Source organism: Pygocentrus nattereri, chromosome 6 (genome assembly GCF_015220715.1).
Source record: "Pygocentrus nattereri isolate fPygNat1 chromosome 6, fPygNat1.pri, whole genome shotgun sequence".
In the NCBI taxonomy this organism is placed as follows: domain Eukaryota; kingdom Metazoa; phylum Chordata; class Actinopteri; order Characiformes; family Serrasalmidae; genus Pygocentrus; species Pygocentrus nattereri.
The window spans coordinates 45679576-45703397 of record NC_051216.1 but is presented as its reverse complement, the minus strand read 5'-3'; the positions used below and the strand labels follow the sequence as shown (position 1 = coordinate 45703397).

At 42.0% G+C, this 23822-nt stretch overlaps 1 protein-coding gene and 1 long non-coding RNA gene across 2 annotated transcripts; both read right to left on the bottom strand.

Moving 5' to 3' along the window:
* Positions 1-339: 339 nt before the first annotated feature.
* On the bottom strand, positions 340-9128 carry rnaseh2b (ribonuclease H2, subunit B). Its single transcript, XM_017703065.2, has 11 exons — positions 8975-9128; positions 7964-8035; positions 7734-7841; positions 6172-6248; positions 5870-5984; positions 5683-5747; positions 5332-5437; positions 4021-4102; positions 2447-2492; positions 707-784; positions 340-500 (listed from the first exon to the last, which is right to left on the bottom strand). Exons 1-11 carry the CDS (start codon positions 9036-9038, stop codon positions 390-392), a joined length of 924 nt encoding a protein of 307 aa, XP_017558554.1. The 5' UTR covers positions 9039-9128; the 3' UTR covers positions 340-389.
* Positions 9129-19705: 10577 nt separating this feature from the next.
* LOC108430480 lies at positions 19706-22396 on the bottom strand. Its single transcript, XR_001858083.2, has 3 exons — positions 21780-22396; positions 21605-21694; positions 19706-21390 (listed from the first exon to the last, which is right to left on the bottom strand). It is a non-coding gene; the product is annotated as an uncharacterized LOC108430480 (long non-coding RNA).
* Positions 22397-23822: the final 1426 nt, after the last annotated feature.

Sequence of the window (23822 nt, the reverse complement as noted above, 5' to 3'; positions counted from 1 at the left end):
CTCCGCTCTGACTGGCTGCCCTGTGCTCTGTATCGTGCCTCATTCAAAAAGCAGTCAGGGTTTAAAACTTTAGAGTGAATGGACGGAGCTAAACTGCAGTAGGCTGAACAGATGGATATATGTAGATGCTCTGGCTTTGTGACATCACAAGAACAAAAAATTCACAGCTTACTTTTCCATATAAGGACTGCAAGGACTGGGAAAGTTAAAACCATAAGTCAAGGTAGTTGCGCCAATTCCGTGGTTCCTCTGAGGCAGACAGAAAAGTCCCAGTAGAGCTGGAAAGCATTATGCATGCAAGACAACAACTCACCCAAATAAAAGACCTTGGCATTTTCTTTTTTTTCCCACTTTATTAACAAAATAAACACATACACACATTCACTCACTCAGTTCTTTTCCTGCTTGACTTTTGGACTAAAGAAATCAGACATGCTCTTCATGCCCGTCTTGTCCACTTTGGCCAGAGACTTTTGAGCTGCCGTCATCTTCTTAGGCGGCTAGTGAGGGAAAAACAAACAAACAAACAAAAAAACACAACTTAACATCCTAAAGTAATTCAGTAAGTAACCTTCAAGCCATAACAATGAAAAGGCAGGAGGAAAGAGTGACAGAAAGACAGACAGAGAGACGGAGCTCCCAGCAAAGCATGAATCAGTTAAGGCCAAAAATCTCCTGTCGTCTTCAGATCTGTGTTCTCACTCACTTTTCGGACGAAGTCAGCACTGTTGAACTTGGTGTAGTCTTCGCCTGCTTCCACGGGTTTATCGGACAGTTTCCTTTTCTGTCAAACACGGGACAGCAATCAAAACAACCACAGACTTAGGCTACGTTCACATTTCCAGGCTGAAGCGGCACACATACGATTTTTTGCCCTAATGTGACTCAGATCTGATGTTTTCAGGGCTGTGTGGACACAAATCTGATCTTTTCAAATCCAACCTGAGGCACTTTCATACGTGGTCCTAGATCGGAAAAATATCTGATTCATGGCCACCTTAATGTGATACTCAGATCAGAAGATCAGAATTCATGGGCTTTTTTTCCCACTGCACATGAGCCATCAATCAGCGTTACCATGGCAACAGCGCCAAACAGTAGTTAAAGCCTGTAAACAGTGGAAAAGCAACACCTCTCACCTTTTTGACCTTCGCCTTGCTCTAATAATGATGGAGGCTCTGCTGTGTTATGATTTTCATCTGAAGTGTGGCCTAAACATCCCTGACCCAGCCATTCAGCCAAATGAGCTAACATTAGTGTGACTGGCATATAAAACAAATATATTCGACCAGCATACCGCACAGTACTAACTGCACCCAGCTCAGAACCCAAGTGTGCACTAGGAGAGCAATGTGGATGCAGTTCAAGTGGCTGAGTCACTTGCAAGCCAGCTTATAACATCATGCATCATAACTGCAATCTTGTCTTCTGACCAGTCCTCAGCTTGAAGCCTCCAAAAACACTGAGGTCATCACAAAGCAAAGCAGATCATGTAAAGGGGAAAAATATGAACATGCAAAGCAACAGGAAACAAATAGACATGACCAGCACTAATGTCTAAGGTGCTGCAACTGATTTTGTTGTAAAGCAAAGCACGTACAACCAGATGTTATGAGTCCATAATATCTGAGTGGTGGGCAGACTTCAGTTGCCATAGCAGCCTGATTATAGCAAAGAGACACAATCATCAAAACGGACTGTTGTGAAGTAAAGCATGCCATGAATTTAGTCTTAAAAATATATATTTATCCATATTAGGGCTGTCAAAGTTAACAGGAGAGGTTACAATCGTGGAGGAGTTGGAACCATTGACTGTATATGTGATATACCGATGAGCCAAAACACTATGACCAACTGCCTTATATGCTGTGGGTCCTCTGGGTGCCACCCAACAATCAAAGTGGGTTAGGTCTTCACGTCTGCCTGTTTCTCCCTCATCCAACACGTCAACTCTGAGAATTGAACGTTCAATTATCATCTAATATATCCCAGCTGTAAATGCGCGCCACTGGTCTTTTCTTCCTCTCTGAGTGGTCATACTGTTTTGGCCTACTGTTTTATGTGATATACACTCTCAATGGTTGGAAACTGCAGCCACTGCTCCTCTCACAGAACATCTGTGATGAAGACTGTACAGTGCGTTCACTCTGTCGAAACCATGTATATTTCATCCGTGAAAATAATATTCATGAATTACAGAAAGTAATAGATTCTGACGAGGCTTATTTTGTCCACTCACATAGCTAGAAATCAATGGACTGCTTTTACAAGGAGAATTTTTTTCTTTAGGGTCAATTTGAGCAATTCAGACAAGTGTGATTAAGTACACAGTATAATTCATTACAGTATATTTAAGTCATAACTGTGTAACAGCCCTAATTTCTATGTATGGTGAAAATAGGAGGAGAAGCAGACACTGGCATCTGCGACAGACCAGCTGGTTTACCTTTGAAGGAGGCTCCACCTCCTTTGGGCTGGATATTTCAGGTAACCTGTTCAAAGAAGCAGAAATGCTGCATTGAAAAAAAACCTGACATATTGCACTAAAAACATTAATGATCCACAAGCCAGGAATGGGTATTACTGTGTGACGTTACAATAGCAGTTGTGTACTATATACTATGTACATGCATACACCCTACACTATACCAATAAGAGTCCTTGGGCAAGACTCCTAACACTGCCTTGGCCTGGACTGGCTCTGGATAAGACCGTCAGCCAAATACCATAAATGTAATAAATGTAATAAAATGTAATACATGCAGATGAGCCCATGTACACTACATGGACAAAAGTATTGAGACACCTACACATGCTTTTTACGACATCCCATTCTAAATCCATAGGCATTAATATGGAGATTGTCCCCCTTTGCAGCTATAACAGCTTCCACTCTTCTGGAAATCTTTCTGCAAGGTTTTGGAGAGTGTCTGGGAATTTGTGGCCATTCATCCAGCATGTGTGAGGTCAGACACTGCTGTTGGACGAGAGGGCCTGGCTCGCAATCTCCGTTCTAGTTCACCTTAAAGCTGTTTGATGAGGTTTAGGTCAGGGCTTTGTGTGGGCCAATCAAGTTCTTCCACACCAAGCTCACCCAGCCATGTCTTTATGGAGCTGCATTGTGCACTGGGACTCAGTCATGGAACAGAAAAGGTTCTTCCCCAAACTGATCCCACAAGGTTGGAAGCATACAGTTGTCCAAAATGTCTTGCTAGAGCATTAAGATTTCCCTTCATTGGAACTAAGGGTTCTAGACTGACCCCTGAAAACTACCCCATATCATCATCCCTCCTCCACCAAACTTTACAGCTGGCACAATGCAGTCAGGCAGGTTACATTCTCCTGGCCTTCGCTTAACCCAGACACGTCTATCAGACTGACAGATAGAGAAGGTGATTCGCCACTGCTCCAGAGTCCAGGGATGGCCGCTTTACACCACTCTATCCGACGCTTGGCATTGTGCTTGGTGATGTAAGGCTGGCATGCAGCTGCTCAGCCATGGAAACCCATGACATGAAGGTCCTGGTGCACAGGTTTGGAACTCTATTGAGTCAGCAGAGCATCGACAGCTTTTATGCACTATGCGCCTCAGCCATATAGTGCCTGTTAAAGGATTCAAATATTTCAGGCCTAAACCTTCTCAAAACTATATCTCAGGCATCAGGCAGTATATTCATAACTATTTCATGTATATAGTTTTCTGTGAGGGAGCTTTTAAAAGGTGGACACGTGGTTCCTACCACCACCAATGTGAACAATTCTGACGTGGTATGTTTCTATAGAATGAAGTATTGACGAATTTTGACCAATTAATTATGCAGAAATTTGAGAGGTTTGAGACACGTTTTGGGGTTATATTTACAGAGAAGATTTGGGTGACTACTGATCTTGAGTATTCGTTAGCAAGGTTTGCCTCACCGCTCCAGTTCTAAACTAAAGAAGCCAAAGTTGGACAACAAATATTTCTTGGCTTTTCACTAGTACATGACATGGTAAACTACTATGTGTATGTACACTTACTGCAGGTGCTTGTGTAAGTCTTTGCTCAGTTCTTCACTGAGGTACTCCGAGATGAGCCCATGAGCGTATCGCAAGTAGTCTTCTGCAAAATAAGCAATTTTAGATAACGTCAGCATGCGCTGTGTACACAAAACACTCAGTACAGTTACTCATAGTGCTGGGCAGACTCCAAACAGCAACTCAACACACTTCAAAACACTGACAGCACTGTATTATAGCAGCTGATGCTTTATTACATCATACCGTTTCAAACATGATTCAAATTTGAGATGCAGCGATTCGATTTCGATTCCTACGCCGGATCTCAAATTATTGGTCAATAGCGAGTACCGATCAGATTTTTTCTCCGTCAATTTAATATGATGTTTTAAAAATGGTCCTAATTACCAATTTTTAAAATGAGGCACACTGAAGAAACATTTCATATTCAGCCATATTTTTCTGATTTATTTTTAAGCTAGAATGCTTAAACGGATCAATATAGATATTGTTATCATTAACGTACCAATATCAGCCCACCTCACCATTTTCAGCCTACCATAATTGACAACAATGAAGGAGTCTGAAATGTTTTTCTGCTGACTAGTCTAATGTGAAGCCTTCAGAATTGGAAAGGCTCTCCTGAACAGTCTGTTTATTCTGGAGCCTTATCTATTAAGACAGGCTATTATTTTGACACACTTCAGCTAGGGGTTGCATATTCTAGTAAAGGACAGTGCTTGAAAAACAGCTGCGGTAAAAACTGCAGTGAACAGGCAGGAGGAGAAAACAAAAATCAGCTTTTCTGCTAAACACAAAGCCCAAAGTACTTTATTAGCATGGAAAGAAGACTGGACTGAAGAACAGGTGCCTAAGCTGTACTAGGCAGGCTTTGGAATAGGGAAGATCCATTTGAATGACATGCAGAACATCCAATAACAGATCATTTAGCACAACCTTCGCATGAGGTACCAGTCAGCAAACGCACCCCATCACATCAGTGCATCACTGCTTAATACAATAATTCATAAAGGATTACTTATATAGAGACTTCTGCATAGTCTAGATATATTCATATATGTTTGTTTCAAAATACTTCTAATATATATATATATATATATATATATATATATATATATATATATATATATATATATATATATATACACACACACATACACACACACACATATACACACACACCATTGCTTTCACAATGTATTTACATAATCAACCACCAGATGTCGCCATCATGCAATGATTTATTCAACAGCGAATCAAAAGTTCAAAGCTTCACTACACAGTTACTAAGCCACTCACTCTCCCCTTTACCTTCAGCGGCATCCGTTTCCCGTTTGACTCGGACATATGTAGTGGACTTCACTCCTCCACCTACAGAAAGATCACTCTTCTTGACTGCACTCTCTGTATTCAGAACCTGAAACGACAACAAATTCAACATTAACCTGGGACAGACTCTACCATACACAATAATATTTAGGCAAGCACACTTTTTAGTGGTCATACAGCTCAAGTATAAATTCTCTTAACAGCTGAAAAAGTTTTATTGAGCAGCACACTAAGGGTCACGGCCGTAAACGTACACGGTTTTAGACCAGTCGTCAGAGCTGTTGCTGTACATCTCTCAAAACTCAACTTCATATGTTGTAAAACTGTACAAACCTTTTTCTTCAGCCACTCCAGGGTCTTCTCCTGGTTATATCTGTGAAATTTCTGATCACCAACCACTACCAGATGAAAAAGTGAAAAAGTCAGACAAATGTTGATCAAACAACAAACAAATAAATAAACCAAATATATCACCAAAATTTTACTACACATATGATGCTATGGGTATAAGCTCGCATACCTTTCTCATCTGCCACATGGTGAACCGACTCCAAAGCCTGTGTGCATTTCAGCAGCCGCGTGCATCCTGGGTAATCTTCATCCATCACCATGTGCTGCAGCGGCTGGAACTTCCCCTGTGGACGACATCAATATCAACCCAAGAGCTCACAGAGCTGAGATCATGCATTCATTTGCTCTAACAACAGCTGACTACACATTATACATGTAGCACAGCACTTTTTTCTTCTGAACACATTTGTGAAAATTGTTGGTTATACTGCATGGATTAAGCTGCAGGCATGACAGGATGCACAAGTTTACCTCCGCTCCACCACGCTGCAGGTACGGCAACAACAGAAACACTGGATCGACAGGGGTCACATACAGCAGCCTGCCATCTGCAAAGACCAGCAAACAAAGACAAAGAAGCTAAAGGAACACCTGCATCAAAACAAGCCTATCACTCTGTGAACGGGAGTGTTCAACACGTTTAATGACCATTACTTAAAGCTACAGTATGTAGGTTTTGGGGATTTGGAGACCTCTCTGGTGGAAACGTGTAATTGCATGCATCATTTTGTAATGTTGGCCGTGCTTTGGACCCCTTCCCCAGGCAGCTAAAGCTGATCATCTTATATGGTGCCTTTTCAAACGTTTTCAGAATTAAGAAAGCCTGTGCATACCAACTTAAAACTAGACCCCCTAGATGATCCCAGAGCTGGGGGTATTGTCTCATGGGCCAGATGTGATCTTGTAAAGATAATATGATTAAGATTAAGTGACCCTTATTAGTCCCACCACGGGTAATATTTCACCTCTGCATTTAACCCATCCGTGAAGTGAAACACCACATACACTCTAGTGAGAACACTCTCCCGGAGCGGTGGGCAGCCCAATCCGCAGTGCCCAGGGAGCAGTTGGGTGTTAGGCGTCTTGCTCACGGACACCTCAGTCATGCCCTGTCGGCTCTGGGGATCGAACCGGCGACCATCCGGTCACGAGGCTGGTTCCCTAACCTCCGGCCATGACTGCCCCAATGTGGGACAACCATGAGAAACTGTGGACTAAATGTGGGTGGGAACAAGCTTAGTGTGATATTTCTAAACCAGACCAACACTTTGTAAAGGCCGAGGGTTAAAGTAGGGGGCAATGGTGCCCTCACAAGCACTGCTCTACAGATAACAAGCCTGTCATTAGCCCATCCAATTAATGTAGCATGTAGATGTGTGTCATGTGCAGAGAACATTAGAGAACGCAGTAAAAACCAACATTAACTCTCAAAAACAAAAACTGCTCCGTTAGCTACCAACAGCATTTCTCCAACTACCTGGTGTTGTGTTGCTGAATGTACTTCAGACATTAATAGAGAACAGACTGGAGAACATTTAAAGGTGTGTAACCTGATGTGCAGCAGGGGGCAGTCACGGGCTGGAGGTTAGGGAACCAGCCTTGTAACCAGACGGTCGCTGGTTCGACCCCCTGAGTCGACAGTACGTGACTGAAGTGTCCTTGAACAGGACACCTAACCCCAGGCGCTGTGGATAGGGCTGCCCACCGCTCCAGGCAAGTGTGCTGACTACCCCCTTGTGTATGTGTTCATTGGGGTGTATGTGGTGTTTCACTGCACGGATGGGTTAAATGCAGAGGTGAAATTTAATAATCTAATATTAAATAATCTAATGATCTAATCTGTCACGATCCAGCACCAAACATTTGACAAGTTGCCCCCATATGTGCATCGACATCACGTCTGGCTATTAGGTACAGACCAAAAATGTGGACCATCTGGACGGCCTTGAGGACTGCTTTCAGATTCGATGCCCTACGATACGAGTACAACCAGCAGTACAACCACATCAAACAGATGCTCAGAGTGTTCTCACCTCTCTGGACTGTCTGGTCAATAAACCAGGAGTGGAAGTCTTCAGCGAAGGCCTTCACCTCATACACACGCTCATCTCCACTGCTGAAAAGGTACTGAGAGGCAGCACCTATACACAGAATACATAATGCATAAGGCATTAGGGATGTTAGTCGTCTAGCTGGACGGGCACTAGGCATTTAATATGCACATATCTACATGTGATACGCATGCATAAAAATACAGCGAAACCTGTTGCTGGGTTCCTGAGTTTAACAAAGTTGGGGTCCCCGTCATGTAGCTTCGCTGTTTCCAATGCCGAGTCTGTTCACAATAATAGAACATACAGGGTTGAGTCCCATGGAGAGAAGACTGAAGAGCATTTTACACACACACACATACATACATATACATATATATACATATATATATATATATATATATATATATATATATATATATATATATATATATATATATATGTATATATGTATATATGTATATGTATATGTATATATGTGTGTGTGTGTGTTCTTGAGCTGAAAATAAAAATAAATACACATATACATATATAAAATATAAACAACAAGAAAGTTCCTCAAAATAACGAGAAAGCATCTCAGAAAAATGAAACAGTATCTGAAAATAATGGCTTAGTTTCACAAAATAATGGCAGAGCAATTCACTTGAGAATGAAAAATAATTATGTGCTGTATTATTATTAATTTATTATTCATTATTATTACTGTTAGTGGAAAAAAAAGCTTTTGTACAGAGGCCTGCTGCTGCCATCCTGTATAAATAAATAATAAATAATAATAAAAAGTCTTAGTAAGGTGTGGGAATGAGATGATTAAGTCGTGGCCGCGACTTAGTGAGCCGTGATCTTGTCCCAAAGCCTTACTAAGTCATGGCCACGACTTGATCATCTCATTCCCACGCCTAACTAAGTCGTGGCCACACATTAGGATCTCGTCCCCACGCGTTGTTTTTATTTACAAGGGATGTCACCAGCAGGGCTACGTAAAAAAAAGACCATTTTAACACTTACACCTACAAACGATAAAGACCAGCCTCTCCGAGAACTTCACCAGCTTTCTTATTCGAATCTTCCGTCCCACCTTAAACGGTGCAGTTACATCGAGGGGTCTCCAGTGCCTGCTGCTCTAGTTAAGGTGGACCGGAACATTCGAGTAAGAAAGCAGGCTGGTAGCTTTTACCCACTAACTATCACCCCTCCAACAAACAAAGCGACTCGTTAACCTGCCGCGATGAGCACCCAGCCGTCGCTGGCGGTGCGCGGCGAGCGCTTCTTCTTAGTCGTCATCTCGAGGGCTCGTGTTTATCCGGTAAACTCGGGGACTGAACCACGCAGCCCCAAGCAAAAATGGCGGCACGTTTCTCCACAGTACGCCGAGGGGTGTCCGTAGTTTCTACGAACTTCTGATAGAAAACATCTCGTTAAAAGTATTGAACAAATAATGTATGTAGTATTATATTTTACGTACAAAAGTCAGTCGATGCTGTAGTACTCCCGGACTACTTTATGTATACATCGATGTACCTGAAAGTAGTTTTACAGTCACCCCCTCTACCCCCATAAAAATGGTACCTTCCCAACCAGGCCGTTAAACACAGCGGATTTGGCGCCAGTTGTGTGTCCGCTAACGCGATATCACCAAAAGTATCCAGACACCACTTTAAATGCACCATTTCTGGTATTTTTATTTTTTTCTTCACTTTTATTTAAATGTATTGACCAGAAATAACAGACTTCTTACTGCTGTGCCTTTAAAGGGGACCTCCACCAATTTCGACATAATTAAGGGGTTACGAGTTTTTCAGAGCGGTTTGGTGTGAAATGCTTCGTCCGAGTCAAAATCGCTCACAGTGGTGGTGATAGGAACCAGACGTCCCCCTCTAAAAGCTCCCTCACACAAAATGGTTATGAATTCACTGCCTGCGGCCTGAGACACTGGCTGTCCACTAGATGGCGCCAAAGTCTTACAGGCGCTTTGGTGCCGGCCTGACGCGCTGGAGTGGAGCTGATCGTTCCTGCAGCAGGGAAAGCGCAGCGCCGAGCGGTTTAAGGGGCCCGACCACTTCCTATTTCTCCCGTTATATCAAACGCACGCCTGCAAAACGGCAGAGGGCGCCCGCGAGCGAGGTCTACACGAATGGGGCTGAATGGGGCTAAACAGCTAAAAACAAAGTGAGAATAGTTTCTAACCGTTTGACCAGGACCTTCCTTTAATTTGGGATAGTAGAAGGACGTATTTCACCAAAGAAGCAAAGTAATTATACCTGTATGTTTATTTTTTTCTACAGCAAACAGGTTTTGGGCAGTAGGAAGCTAGCATTACTGCTACTGAGTGCTGATTGGTTAGCATTACTGCTACTGAGCGCTGATTGGTTAGCATTAATGCTACTACGCGCTGGTTAGCATTACTGCTACTGAACGCTGGTTAGCATTACTGCTACTGAGTGCTGATTGGTTAGCATTAATGCTACTAAGCGCTGGTTAGCATTACTGCTACTGAACGCTGGTTAGCATTACTGCTACTGAGCGCTGATTGGTTAGCATTAATGCTACTAAGCACTGGTTAGCATTACTGCTACTGAACGCTGGTTAGCATTACTGCTACTGAGCGCTGATTGGTTAGCATTAATGCTACTAAGCGCTGGTTAGCATTACTGCTACTGAACGCTGGTTAGCATTACTGCTACTGAGTGCTGATTGGTTACCATTACTGCTACTGAGTGCTGATTGGTTAGCATTAATGCTACTAAGCGCCGGTTAGCATTACTGCTACTGAACACTGGTTAGCATTACTGCTACTGAGTGCTGATTGGTTAGCATTACTGCTACTGAGCACTGATTGGTTAGCATTACTGCTACTGAGCGCTGATTAGCATTACTGCTACTGAGCGCTGATTAGCATTACTGCTACTAAGCATTGATTGGTTAGCAATCAGTAGTTTGCTGTAGAAAAAAGGAAACATACGGGGAAGTTTTGTTTATTTTTTTACTGAAACGCATCCTCCTGCTTTCCAAATGAAAGGAAGGTCCTGAACAAGCGGTTAGAAGCTATTTTTACCTTTAGTTTTAGCCATTTAGCTCCCATTCATTTAGGACTCGCTCTTGGGCGCCCTCTGGCATTCGTGTTTTTGATATAACGTGAGAAATAGGAAGTGGCCAGGCTCCTCTTAAACCAGCTCTGACTGTACTGCAGTGCTGGTTGTGTTCTCAGTATTTGCCGAGCTTTGTTTGAAAGGGCTTAGTGTTTATCTTCCTCAGCTTTCGTCCTCATGTATGGGCACCATTCAGCAGCAGACGGTACAGTCTGTCTCTCTCTCTCTCTGTGTCTCTGTCCGGGTCACACGAGGGCAAACGTCTGGGTCTGTAGAAGGGTTTCGTCACACTCTGGTGATCACCCAGCCAAGAGACTCTCACTGACTCATCCAGGCCTGTGTGAGGGAACCGAAGACATGGACCCCCTCCGCAGCGGTTATTTAGGTTATGCGTGATCTGGTGAGGAGGGTTTTTGGACAATCAACTACCACAAAATAAGACAGATAGAAGTAGCTGTGGAATAAAGGTGGTTCAGTGTTGCTGTATCTGCTTTGCAATACAGTTTTAAAGCAGTTGTGCAAGAAAAATAAGTGCAGTGTTAAAAAACTTTAAAGTTTATCAGATAAAACTGTATTTGAATTCACTTTCATTAAAAATGTACCCTAAACGCTTCCCTGGTGTGGTACCCCATAGGGTACGTCTTCATTAGTTTATGGAACATAGTAGATATGCTACATAATTGTGCCATGTTTCACGCACCCTGCCTGGACTTTAGGCTTTTTATTTCGTTTTGATGATGAACTATGTTGATGAACTAACCTAACTTTGTGTAAATAGAGCTCAATATAGAAATATGTCCACATATGCAGTCGAGACTGACGCGGCTTTTTTCTGAATTTCTACAAACACCATTTCATTTTATAGTAAATGAGTTTGGGCTGGTTTATGTTTATGAACAGACGCCTACAGATCAACATAGTAAAGGAGCTCATCTGTGATCCTGAGTTTAAAGCCAGTTTTTATTCAACTTAAACTTGGAACTAAGTTGTAAATAAATCTGAAACTGAAACTTTGCTTGTGTGTAAAAAGTGATTTCAGAGCCACTCGGTTCTCCCTGATGGAAACTGTTTACCTTCAGTGTTTTGTGCTTCTGATCATTTTAATAGACGTCAGCGTCACTAATTAATGACGTTCTATTAAAAGACTGGTTTACCAAGAGAGACGCTGGAGGACTTTCACCTGAAATGAGTTCATGAAGCCAGTCTGGTTATAAAAATGATAACAGGACATCAGAGCCAGAATTACTCTTTTAGTACTTTTACTTTATACTTAAGTACATTTGAAGGTAAATACTTTAGTACTTTTACTCAAGTGGAGGTCTAAAGGGAGGAACATCTACTTTTACTGGAGGAATATTTTACCTTGGGTACCTCTACTTTACAGTGTTTGTGTACTTTGTCCACCACTGTCCATCATTGCATCAAGAAAATCAAATTGAAACTCTGTTAGGCAAGGAGAAAACCACACATCAGTTCTATGCAGAAATGCCGCCGAGTTCCCTGGGCCTGAGCTCATGTCAGACGGTCCAAAGGACAGTGGAAACTTGTGCTGTCGACAGATGAGCCCACATTTCAGCTTCTATTTGGGAAAAAAACATATATAGTGCCAAAAAAACAAAGGGACCATCCAGACTTTTATCAGAGAGAGATGCAAAAGCCATCATCTGTCATGGTATTGGGGTGCATCAGTGCCCATGGCATGGGTGACTTGCGTATGTGTGAAGGTACCATTGATGCTGCGGCATATATTGGGATTTTAAACAGACATATGCTGTCATCAAGACGACGTCTTTTCCCAGGAAGTCCATGGTTATTTCAACAAGACAATGCCAGGCCTCATTCTGCACATGCGTGGGCTTGACTGGCCTGCCTTCGGTCCAGATCTGCCTCCTATTGAAAATGTATGGCGCATCATGAAGAGGAGAACCAGGCAACGACGACCACAATGTGTTGAGCAGCTGAGCTCTTGTGTCAAACAAGAATGGGCAAAATTTCCATTTGCAAAAAGGTAACAATTTTTTAATAACCCATATTATTAAAAAGTGTAATTAAATGGAAAAGTGATGTAGCTCGGTGGTAAACAAGCCTCAGGCCCAACTTTTTTTGTGTGTGTTGCAGGCATCAAATTCTAAACATGTTTATTTTCACAAAATGTGAAAAAGTTGATCAGAGAAAACATTGGAAAATTGTCTTTGTGCTTTTCTCAGTTAAATAAAGGCTCAAGACAACAAATCGCAGATTGTTTAATTAATTATTTATTGTATTTTACAAAATGTCTTGTCAAAAAGCTTTTCTCGACATGCAGTTTGAATGTAAATTAGCTCTGTTCTGATTCGCTGCCTTGTATTGGGTCTCATTCCGAACGGAAACACTCCTTATAACTTGGACCGGATATATGAGGAGAAACTTTGACAGTGTTTACATCAAAATGATGAGGAAAATCCAGTCTTCCATGACATGGGGCCTTTAATGGAAATAAGTAAGTCAAAAAAAGCCCACCCGCTTAAAAAAGATGGTTCTTCCAGGGTTCTTCAGTAAAGAAATTGGTTCTATGTAGAACTGTGAACACTCAAAGAAGCCTTTGCATGATTACAGGGTTCTATGCATCACGAAAGCATTCTTCAGATTGATGGAGATCATGCTGTAGATGGTTCTACATAGAGCCTTTTTGCAAAAGGTTCTTCTGCTGTAAAAAGATTGACATTGCAACAATATAAGAACCATTTTTGGTGCTAAATAGAACCCTATACAAGAAGGTTATATAAAGCCATCTACAGCACATTCTCTATCAGTCTCAAGATGCAAAGAACCCTTTAATCATGCAAAGAGCTCTTTGAGTGTCTGTGGTTCTACATAGAAGCATTTTCTTTACTAAAGAACCGTTAAAGAGCCGTCTTTTTAAAGAGCGTAGAACATAAAGTATTCCGGAGAGGTGTTATTTTGCCAAAGAGCATCAAAAGACGTCACATAAGAAATATGCACGATTAGCACAGCCGGGATAAATGATGGGAGGATGAGAAACGAGCGGTGTTTCCACTTCCTTTCCCATCAGAGGCTGGAATCCGAAAGGCACACCGGCACAAGTGTGATGTCATGAGCAATGTCATCGCACATTGTTGACCACTGCTCGGAAACCCACAGAAGCCTCCTCTGACTGTGCAGACCACAGGAATGGCAGGAATTCCCTGATCATCAGAGAGGAATTCTACAGCTGGAATATGGCTGCACAGACACCTGAGTCACTTTGACGACATGAGCTCATTATGAGAAGCGATAATCCTGTTACCACACACACACACACACACACACACACACAGAGCTTTGTGCCTGATAATGCTTGTGTCATCTTTGTGACACATCTACTGCTGTCACTAGGTTTACCTCCCTTTCACCCTGTTCCTCAATGGCCAGGACCCCCATGGCCCCCCCCCCAGGAGCAGATACTATTTGAGTGGTGGATCATTCTCAGCACTGCAGTAACACCGACGTGGTGGTGGCATGTTAGCATGTGCTGTGCTGGTACGAGTGGATCAGACACGGCAGTGCTGCTGGAGTTTGAATACTTTTTTTGTGACCTGTAGACAAAGCTAACCACTGAAATGTAGCTTGACTTGACCGTTAAAGGGGATCTCCGCTTATATTTCCAGATTTCTGTAGTGTTACGTCCATTCGAACAGGACTGCTGTTACTAAAGGAGCTCGGAATCGGGTGAATTATAGAAGGTAATTCACTCCGGAATGATTACGTAGCAGACCCGTAAAAACTATAGATATTACAGAATATTACGGGATAAAAGTCACGGATCTTGTCGGTAGTTACAGCACCTCCCCATATAAAACTAATCCAGCTCCAATAGGGCCAAAGCCATTTGAGATTGAGCTTGTATTTTGCCCAGCTTTGCTCACACTATTGTAATTGTAGAGCAAACACAGGCTAAGAATGGCATCTTACACAAAGCAAAAAGGCCTTTTGTTACAGCTCAACTACAGTTTTAACCCTTAAAACACTAAAATTTTTGGGATTGTTTTGGTATTTTTGGGTCAATTACAATTGCAATTTTAAAGTGTTTACATGTGACAGTCACACATGCAATACTTTGTTATTTTCAGGAGACCCTGGGCTGCTCAGATATGTCACTGTTTGACGTGTAACTGCAAACAGAAATTCGATATCTTTATGAATTTGAGTAATTTTTGATTTTCGACCAAGCGCCTGCTAAATTTAGCATTTAAAGAGATCTTGAAAACAATTGCAGTAGTAGTTATATTTTCATAAATCATTAGTTTGGAGTGTCTGTGAGCTGAAAGTGCAATCATTTTGATGGTGATTCATTCTGTTGGTTATTATGAGTAAAAAAAAAAACACTTAGCATAAGGCGAACATGCTTTTCATTGATATTCTGTCCTGGATTCATACTGAGTGCTAAAACTCTGATAAACAGCAGGACAGGCCTTATGTTTAATGACAAATCGAGTTGCATATTTAATATCAGATATTTTTTATGCTCAAAATCAATGTAAACTGACAGACAGAGTTAGATATTAACAATTGTATAATAATATGTGTCGTATGTGATGTGATTTATCTGTTAAAATGTGGTTTAGGGCCTGTTGATTTTGAGGGGAAGAGGGAAAGTGCACTCGGTGTGTTGACTTGGGACACTGCATTTGTTGCCTCTTTTGCATTTTTCTGCCCTCCCCGACTCTCTAAGCTCAGAAGCATGCACACACCGCATGGCTAGCCTTAAGCCTCAGTTTGACATGTTTTAGCTGCACATTTCTGATTATCAACACTGAACTCACAGCCTGAGTCAATCCGAGGACTGTCTGAGACACAAGGGAAAGTTTTGCACTCTATACGTTGCCGTGGGGATTTAAAGTGGGCATTTAAATGGACATAAAAGCAGGATCACGCTGGACACACAGGGTAAGTGCCCTATAATGCTCGCACACATGCTGTACAGATCAGGTAGTGCCAGTAAAAGTCATGTTCTCTACACATGCATGACAGTGGTGCACAAGCGAGGTGCAAAATTGGGCAGTGAACACAGATCAGGTCACTACAATCACCATGGACGATAATATCACGCTCTTCCCTGTCTTTATTATCAAAATAGAACATCTGATGCATCTGCCCATTGACTTCTATTGTCAATGTATTTGAAGTCAACAGTTTTTAGTTAAGAGAAACATGCTGGACTAACCAGCTGTCTGTCAGATGTTTCTCAGTGGATGTCGCAACATTTTCTACAATTAAAGGATGAAAAAACGGAAATACTGATCGTTGGTACAAAAACTCAGAGAAAGCTGCTTCATGAGAAACTTGGCTCTTTAGCTTCATAAACCAAACCTGAAGTAGGAAACCTGGGTGGGATCTTAGACTCTGAGCTCTGCTTTATCCCAGAAGTAAACACGGTCACTAAAGTAGCTTTTTATCATTTGAGAAACGTCGCTAAAGTTCGGCCTTTTCTCTCTCAGAGCGACGCAGAGAAACTCGCTCATGCGTTTGTTACAAGCAGAGTTGATCACTGTAATGGTCTTCTGACTGGACTTCCTAAGAAAACAGTCTATCTTCTACAACTCCTAGAAAACGCAGCAGCACAAATCCTAACAAAAACAGAACTGTACTGGATGCCCGTACCTCTCCCTATAGATGCTGCTTCTAACTTTTAAAGCTCCAAATGACCTTGAAGCCCAGCTTACATCACAGAGTGTCTGTCTGTCTATGATCTCAGACCTGCAGATATTGACCATCAACAAACACCGTCTGCGAAATACAGAAAACGTGGAGAGACTCGTTCAGTTATTCTGCTTCTAAACTGTGGAACTCAATTCCACCTTTGATTAGACAGTCGAGCTCAGTGCTCACTTTTAAGAAGCAGCTAAAAACGTATCTCTTTATAAACTTAGCATTTGATTAAAACTCTACATCTCGTGGTTTTTATCCTCTAATTTGATCTGTGTCATTTTCTTCTAATTCTAAATTAATACTTATAATTTCTTGAATAACTATAAAAATTCATTTTAAAAATAAAAATTATTATTATTAAGTATTATTATTATTATTATTATTGTTATTATTATGTTGAAATATTTGGCTGAGATAATCGACTGTGTGCTAAAGACACAGCAGACTCTTTAAAGATGTTAAAGGTTGAAAAACACTGGAGTGTCTCTTTAAAGAAGCAAGAGTGGTTCTTTGGCCCCTCACTACAAATGTACAGTGAGCGAGATGACATACTTCAGGGTGATGTCATTACCACTGACATCATGATCTGGACTTTGGCCAGAAGACAGCCATAACAAGGTGATTTATCTTCAGGGTTGCCAAATCTGACCACCCCCCCCCAAGAAATTTTGCGTGCATGAGTAGTTAGTCAGAGTCACAATGTAGACCACCCAACGCTGAAAGACGTAAAGGTATAATAAAAGTATATAAACACATTTGCATTTAATAAATATTAAACTTTTAATCATTAAAGAGTCAATAGCTCAAATATCTTTTTCTTATTTTGAATATGTTGCTTTTGTGACATCATAAAAACCAATTCACATTAAAGCTATAAGGAATGTTTCAGCATGGACTGCTTTTTGAACGACGCACATTACAAGGAAGCCAATCACAACAAACTAATTTACATATGTCAGTTTTTAGGGATTCATATCCTACACCTTTTTTCTATATTATTTTACTATGACGTTTGGTTTTACGCACCAAAATGGGTCATAATTTGTTCTCGTGGGACCATTTTCTAACCTCTTTTTACCCCTTAGAATTAAACACTCTGTTATATGTAAATGAGCTCTGTTCTGATTGGCTGCATTGTATTTTGCCTCGTTCAAAAAAGCTGAAACACTTCTTTTACCTTCAGCGTGAAAAGGGTGGGGCCTGCAGGCTGAATAGACAGAAATGTAAATAATGAACAGTGACTGTTTTTTGTGCATAAAAGTGCAAGTGGACCCCAGTGGAGGAAAGAACATGCAAGGAAAATGTAGGGGATGGGCCCTTTAATTCACTGTATTTAGTGAATAAGGGAACTATACACGTAAAAAGAATATGCTGCCCTGTTGGATGATATCGCGTAGTAGTCCTGCTGGACACAGGCTGGTCCCTCTGGGGCATAGTGCAGCCACATACCCTCCCACAAGATGTTCATCATCTTCTTCATCATCTTCATCTTCATCATCATCATCATCATCATCATGTACTTGTTGTTTAGTCCAAATACATGTGTTTTACTCATATTAACAAACATTTGCTTGTGTGCTTGCTTGAGAGGAATCGCTGACCTTTAAAAAACAGTGGACGATTCTCACTTTGCATCACCACCCACACATGCAAAATTAGGCAAAGGCACACAGACACACATGCACCGACCTCGGACAGGCAGGCATCACAAACTCATGCTGCGAACACATTTTTGACCAAGACCTCTTAAAGGGCCGGTATCATGGAAAACTGAATTATTAAATAGAAAAGGTTTGATGCACTATATAAACATTGCTGACATCTCAAAACATATCTTACAGTCCATTTATGAACACTTAGCTGCAAAAAGGGCCTATTTTGATTTCACAGTTTCTCTGATGTCACAAAAATCAACACATTTACATATATCCACACATTTTCCCTATGGTGGTTTAGCCCTGCTCACTCACTCTGAAGTTATAAGGAGTGTTGCAGGTTGGACTGCTTTTGGAACTAGGCACAGTATAAGCCAATCAGGACAGAGCTCATTTACATATATCAGACTTAAAGGCATAATAATGAAAACAGCCTGTTTGATTGAAAGGATAAAAAAGATTGTAAAAAGGTCGTGCTAGGGGGCAGCCCTACCCATGGCACCCAGGTAGCAATTGGGGGTTAGGCGTCTTGCTCAAGGACACTTCAGTCATGAACTGTCAACCGAGGGGATCGAACCGGCAACCTTCCCATCTTAGGGTTGGTTCCCGAACCTCCAGCCCACGATTGCCCCAGTCTATTTAGCACTTGACTGAAAGGTTCTTATGGGAACCCAATGTGGCTCTCCTCTTCGTAGAACCCTTTCTGGCACCTTTGTTTCTTGACTTCCTCTTGTAACTCACAGTGGAAGCTTAGACACGTGATGCCTCAAAGTCTTTGTAACAGTACACTCACAGTAACCTTTCATATCAGTCCAAAAACAGGTTCTAGGTCAGGGGCTCCCAAACACAGTCTTGCAGACCCCATGCTATGCACATTTTGGTGCTTGCCCCTCATCAAGCACACCTGATGTAACTCATTAACTAACTAACAAACCCCTCATGTGCTAGGTGAAATGCCTAGAGTGTCTTTGGGAACTGCTGGTTCTCAAAATGTATGACTGGACATACAGCGTAGAAGCGAAATCTCGCAGAGGTGGACAAAGTACACAAATCATGTGCTTGAGTTAATGTAGAGACACCCAAGGTAAAATATTCCTCCAGTAAAAGTAGAAGTTCCTCCCTTTAGACCTCCACTTGAGTAAAAGTACTAAAGTATTTACCTTCAAATGTACTTAAGTATAAAGTAAAAGTACTAAAAGAGTAATTCTGGCTCTGATGTCCTGTTATCATTTTTATAACCAGACTGGCTTCATGAACTCATTTCAGGTGAAAGTCCTCCAGCGTCTCTCTTGGTAAACCAGTCTTTTAATAGAACGTCATTAATTAGTGACGCTGACGTCTATTAAAATGATCATAAGCACAAAACACTGAAGGTAAACAGTTTCCATCAGGGAGAACCGAGTGGCTCTGAAATCACTTTTTACACACAAGCAAAGTTTCAGTTTCAGATTTATTTACAACTTAGTTCCAAGTTTAAGTTGAATAAAAACTGGCTTTAAACTCAGGATCACAGATGAGCTCCTTTACTATGTTGATCTGTAGGCGTCTGTTCATAAACACAAACCAGCCCAAACTAATTACATTTACTCAGTTACTGTCCACCACCGAAATCTCGCGATACCATGTTTGGCTCGCGTACAGCAAGTGCAGAGCACAACAAAAAATAGCGCACAAAATGTTCATTTTTAAGGTGAAATCTGCTCTGAAACGTGAGTGGAAAGTCTAGAAAGTGCTCTTAATCTTTTATTTTGAGTCGTATCAGTTTAGCTGGACGGCTTCAGTCAGAAATAGCAGCTTTTCTCCCGGACGTGGGCGCCGTTTGTAACTAGCTAAATGGCTAATTTCCTCAGACTGCTGCGTCTTGTTAGCGGTCTTCAGTAACGCTGAAGGGAAAGTCCGCCGGCTTTTTAAAAAACAAATTCTACACATTTAACTGCTAAGCAAATGTAAACGAAGTCATTCAGAGCGGTTTGGTGCGAAATGCTCCGTTCTAAACAAACGTACAGTCAGAACTGTTCACAGTGGTGGTGATAGGAACCAGACGTCCGCCTCTAAAAGCTCCTCACTGAAGGCTCCTACATGAAAGGCGCTGCCTGATGTCCGAGCGGTCGTTTTATGGTAGTTTTGTAAACAGGTTTTGTCTTAAAATGTATTTTAGGGCCTTATAAGGTAAATTGTTCCCAGAGAAAACTTACTCAGCCCGTGTGGGTTCTCTGGTGGTTCTGGACGGTAAATAAAATGGCCATATCTGTGTTGTACTGTTGTATCTGTGATGGTGACGCACTTCACTCTACCGGACTGTTTACATGTCGAGGAAATTTTGGGGAAAAGGGTGGAATTCCCCTGTAATGAGGACAAGCCGCGCTGTTCGGACGTTTCACGTGTGCTTTTGGCCCGTGTCTCTGAGATAGCTCTGTTTTATGAAGGTGTCGTTATGGTCATTCTGCTCGGCTGCCTTTGGGCTGCGCGTGTGCCCACGTGCAGGATGTACCTGCGCGCGCTAATTCGCCCGTGTCCACGTCATCCAAACAAGTTCAAACCCCACTCTGTTTGGGCATTTGCTGCGCGTGCCCTCCGATCTCCACGCGCGGTGACATCGCGCTCTGGTTGGGGTCTGTGCGCTGTTTCCTCGGGCGGCTCTTGCGGGTGAAACACGGGGAGCTTCCCGGTCGCTGGGAAAGGGAGAAAAGCTGTGGGAACAGTTTGGAGCACCGCCTGTTTTCCGAGCCGAACCCCTCAGGGAGCTCAGACCCGTCCGCTGGGCTTCGCTGCACCGCTTCGGCTCTGATATACTCTGATTTTCTCATTGTTGAACCAGAAAACTGTCACTGGAGCAGAAACGCGAGGGCTCCACTGGTCACTCGGGCCCTTTCACCCCTCAGGATTCAGGTCATTTTCTGCGGGTGTAGCTTCACTCAGTCGCGCTGCTCTGTGACTGGACGCCTCGCGCTTTAGAGGTCTGGCGTTTTATTTATACACACACACACACACACACACACACATCTAAGGCACTTCTCCTTCTGGGTTTTACACACACACACACACACACATCTAAGGCATTTCTCCTTCTGGGTTTTACACACACACACACACACACACATCTAAGGCATTTCTCCTTCTGGGTTTTACACACACACAGAGATTGGACTCTCACTTTAGAGCTTTAGCACTGGAGCCCAACCTCAGTGGAGCTGAAGAGAAGGTCTAAAAAAGAAGAGTTAATTAGTAAATGTAAAACTTCCTCTTAAACATCTGAAGTGTAAAACCTCACATATGTGTGTGTGTGTGTGTGTGTGTGTGTGTGTATATTATTCCAAAAGTCTGAATCTCCCAATTTGCCAAAGCATTTTCAGAGAGAGACTCAGAACCTGTGACTTAAGTGTCTCAATTTACCATAAAACAAATGATCAAATAATACCTGATAAGGACACGCAGTCCCGCTTACAGTGAGCAGAGTCTACTGGACCAGGTCCGCTAGAAAGAGCCGCCTTCTGCCAGAGGCCATGAGCTGAAGGAAGCAGAAGCAGAAGTAGAAGTAGCTTAAAAAAGAGCCGAGGTCTAAAAGTTCCTACACGGAACATAGTCAGACCCACTTGTTACTAGGGCGGGACCCCTCTTGTCAATGGGCTGGGACCCCTCTTGTCACTGTGGCGGAACCCCTCTTGTCACTGGGCTGGGACCCCTCTTGTCACTGGCGTGAGACCTCTCGTCGCTGTGGTGGGACCCCTCTTGTCAATGGGCTGGGACCCCTCTTGTCACTGTGGCAGGACCCCTCTTGTCACTGTGGCGGAACCCCTCTTGTCACTGGGCTGGGACCCCACTTGTCACTGTGGCGGGACCCCTCTTGTCACTGGGCTGAGACCCCTCTTGTCACTGGGCTGGGACCCTGAGGGTCCGCCTCAGTGCCTTTAGTCAGAGAACAGAACTGCACAAATAGGAACTTTTCACCTGGAAAAGCGTCTCCAAGGTTCACAGTCAGACCGTAAACCACCGCTGGAGCTCTGAGGAACATCTGCACTGTTCATGATGAACCTTCATTTCTGACGGTGCGCCTGAAGACCGCGCGAGGCTCAGAGCTGCGCGCGGACGCGATTCAGGAATCGTCCGGTTTCGGTACCGCAGTGTTTAGAAACCGTCCCGAGTCCCGAACTCGAGCGACTTTAGAGATGAGATGAAATATTAAAACTCTTAAAGTCACAAACCGCGCGATGATGCAACTGTGAGGCAACCGGTCCTCGCGCGCTGACATGAACGGACGGCGGGAAAACGGAACATGAAAAAAAGAAAAAGCTCCATCACCGAGATGACCACACCAAACAGACTGGAAGGATTGAAAGAAAGAAGGGAAGAAAGGAAGGAAGAAAGAAAGAAAGGGAGAAAGAAAGAAAGAAAGGGAGGAAGAAAGAAGGACCAAAAGAAAGAAAGAAAGAAGGGAAGAAAGAAAGAAAAAGAAAGGAAAGAAGGAAGAAAGGAAAAAAGAAGGGAAGAAAGAATGAAAGAAGAAATACGAAAGAAAGAAAGGAAAAAAGAAGGGAAGAAAAGAAAGAAAGAAAAAGAAAGGAAAGAAGGAAGAAAGGAAAAAAGGGAAGAAAGAATGAAAGAAGAAATACGAAAGAAAGAAAGAAGGGAAGAAAGAAAGAAGAAAGAAAGGAAAAAAGAAGAGATGAAGAAAGTAAGAAAGAAAGGAAACATCACTCTTAAAAGATGGTTCTTCATGGGTTCTTTAAGACTATGGTTCTAGAACCATGAGCATGCTTAAATAATTCTTTGCATTCTGAAATGGTTCTATACATAGAACTTTATTTGAATAAAGTAAGACCAAAATAAGTTCTGCTATTGTTAGGATGGCACACTTATAACAACAGAAGAACCTTTTTAAAAAGGTTCTATATACTATATATGGTTCTATATAGAACTTTTTTTAAATGGTTCTTTATAGCAGCAAAATTGCTATGATCGCAAGCTTGTAACAATATAAGAACCTTTTTTGGTGCTAGAACCCTTTTCAAAAAGGTTCTATGCATAATGTATGGTTCTATATAGAACTTTTAAAGAAATTGTTCTATATAGCAGTAAAAGGGGTTCTGCTACTGTTACGATGGCAGGTTTGTACTAACAGAAGAACCTTTTTTGGTGCTATATAGAACTTTTTAAAAAAAGGTTCTATGCATTATGTATGGTTCTATATAGAACTTTCAAAGAAATGGTTCTATATAGCAATAAAAGGGGTTCTGCTACTGTTATGATAGCAGGCTTATAATAACAGAAGAACCCTTTTTGTGCTATATAGAACCATTTTCAAAAAGGTTCTATGTGTTATAAATGGTTCTGTTTAGAACCTTTTTGAAAATGGTTCTATATAGCACAAAAACGTTCTATGCATAATATATGGTTCTATACAGAACTTTTTAAGAATTGGTTCTATATAGCAGCAACAGGGGCTCTGCTACTGTTACGATGGCAGGCTTGTAATAACAGAAGAACCGTTTTTGGTGCTATATAGAACCATTTCCAAAAAGGTTCTATGTATTGTATACAAATGGTTCTGTATAGAACCTTTTCGAAACTGGTTCTATATAGCACAAAAATGGTTCTGCTTCTGCTATGAATGCAGAACAGAAGAACCCTTTTCGGTG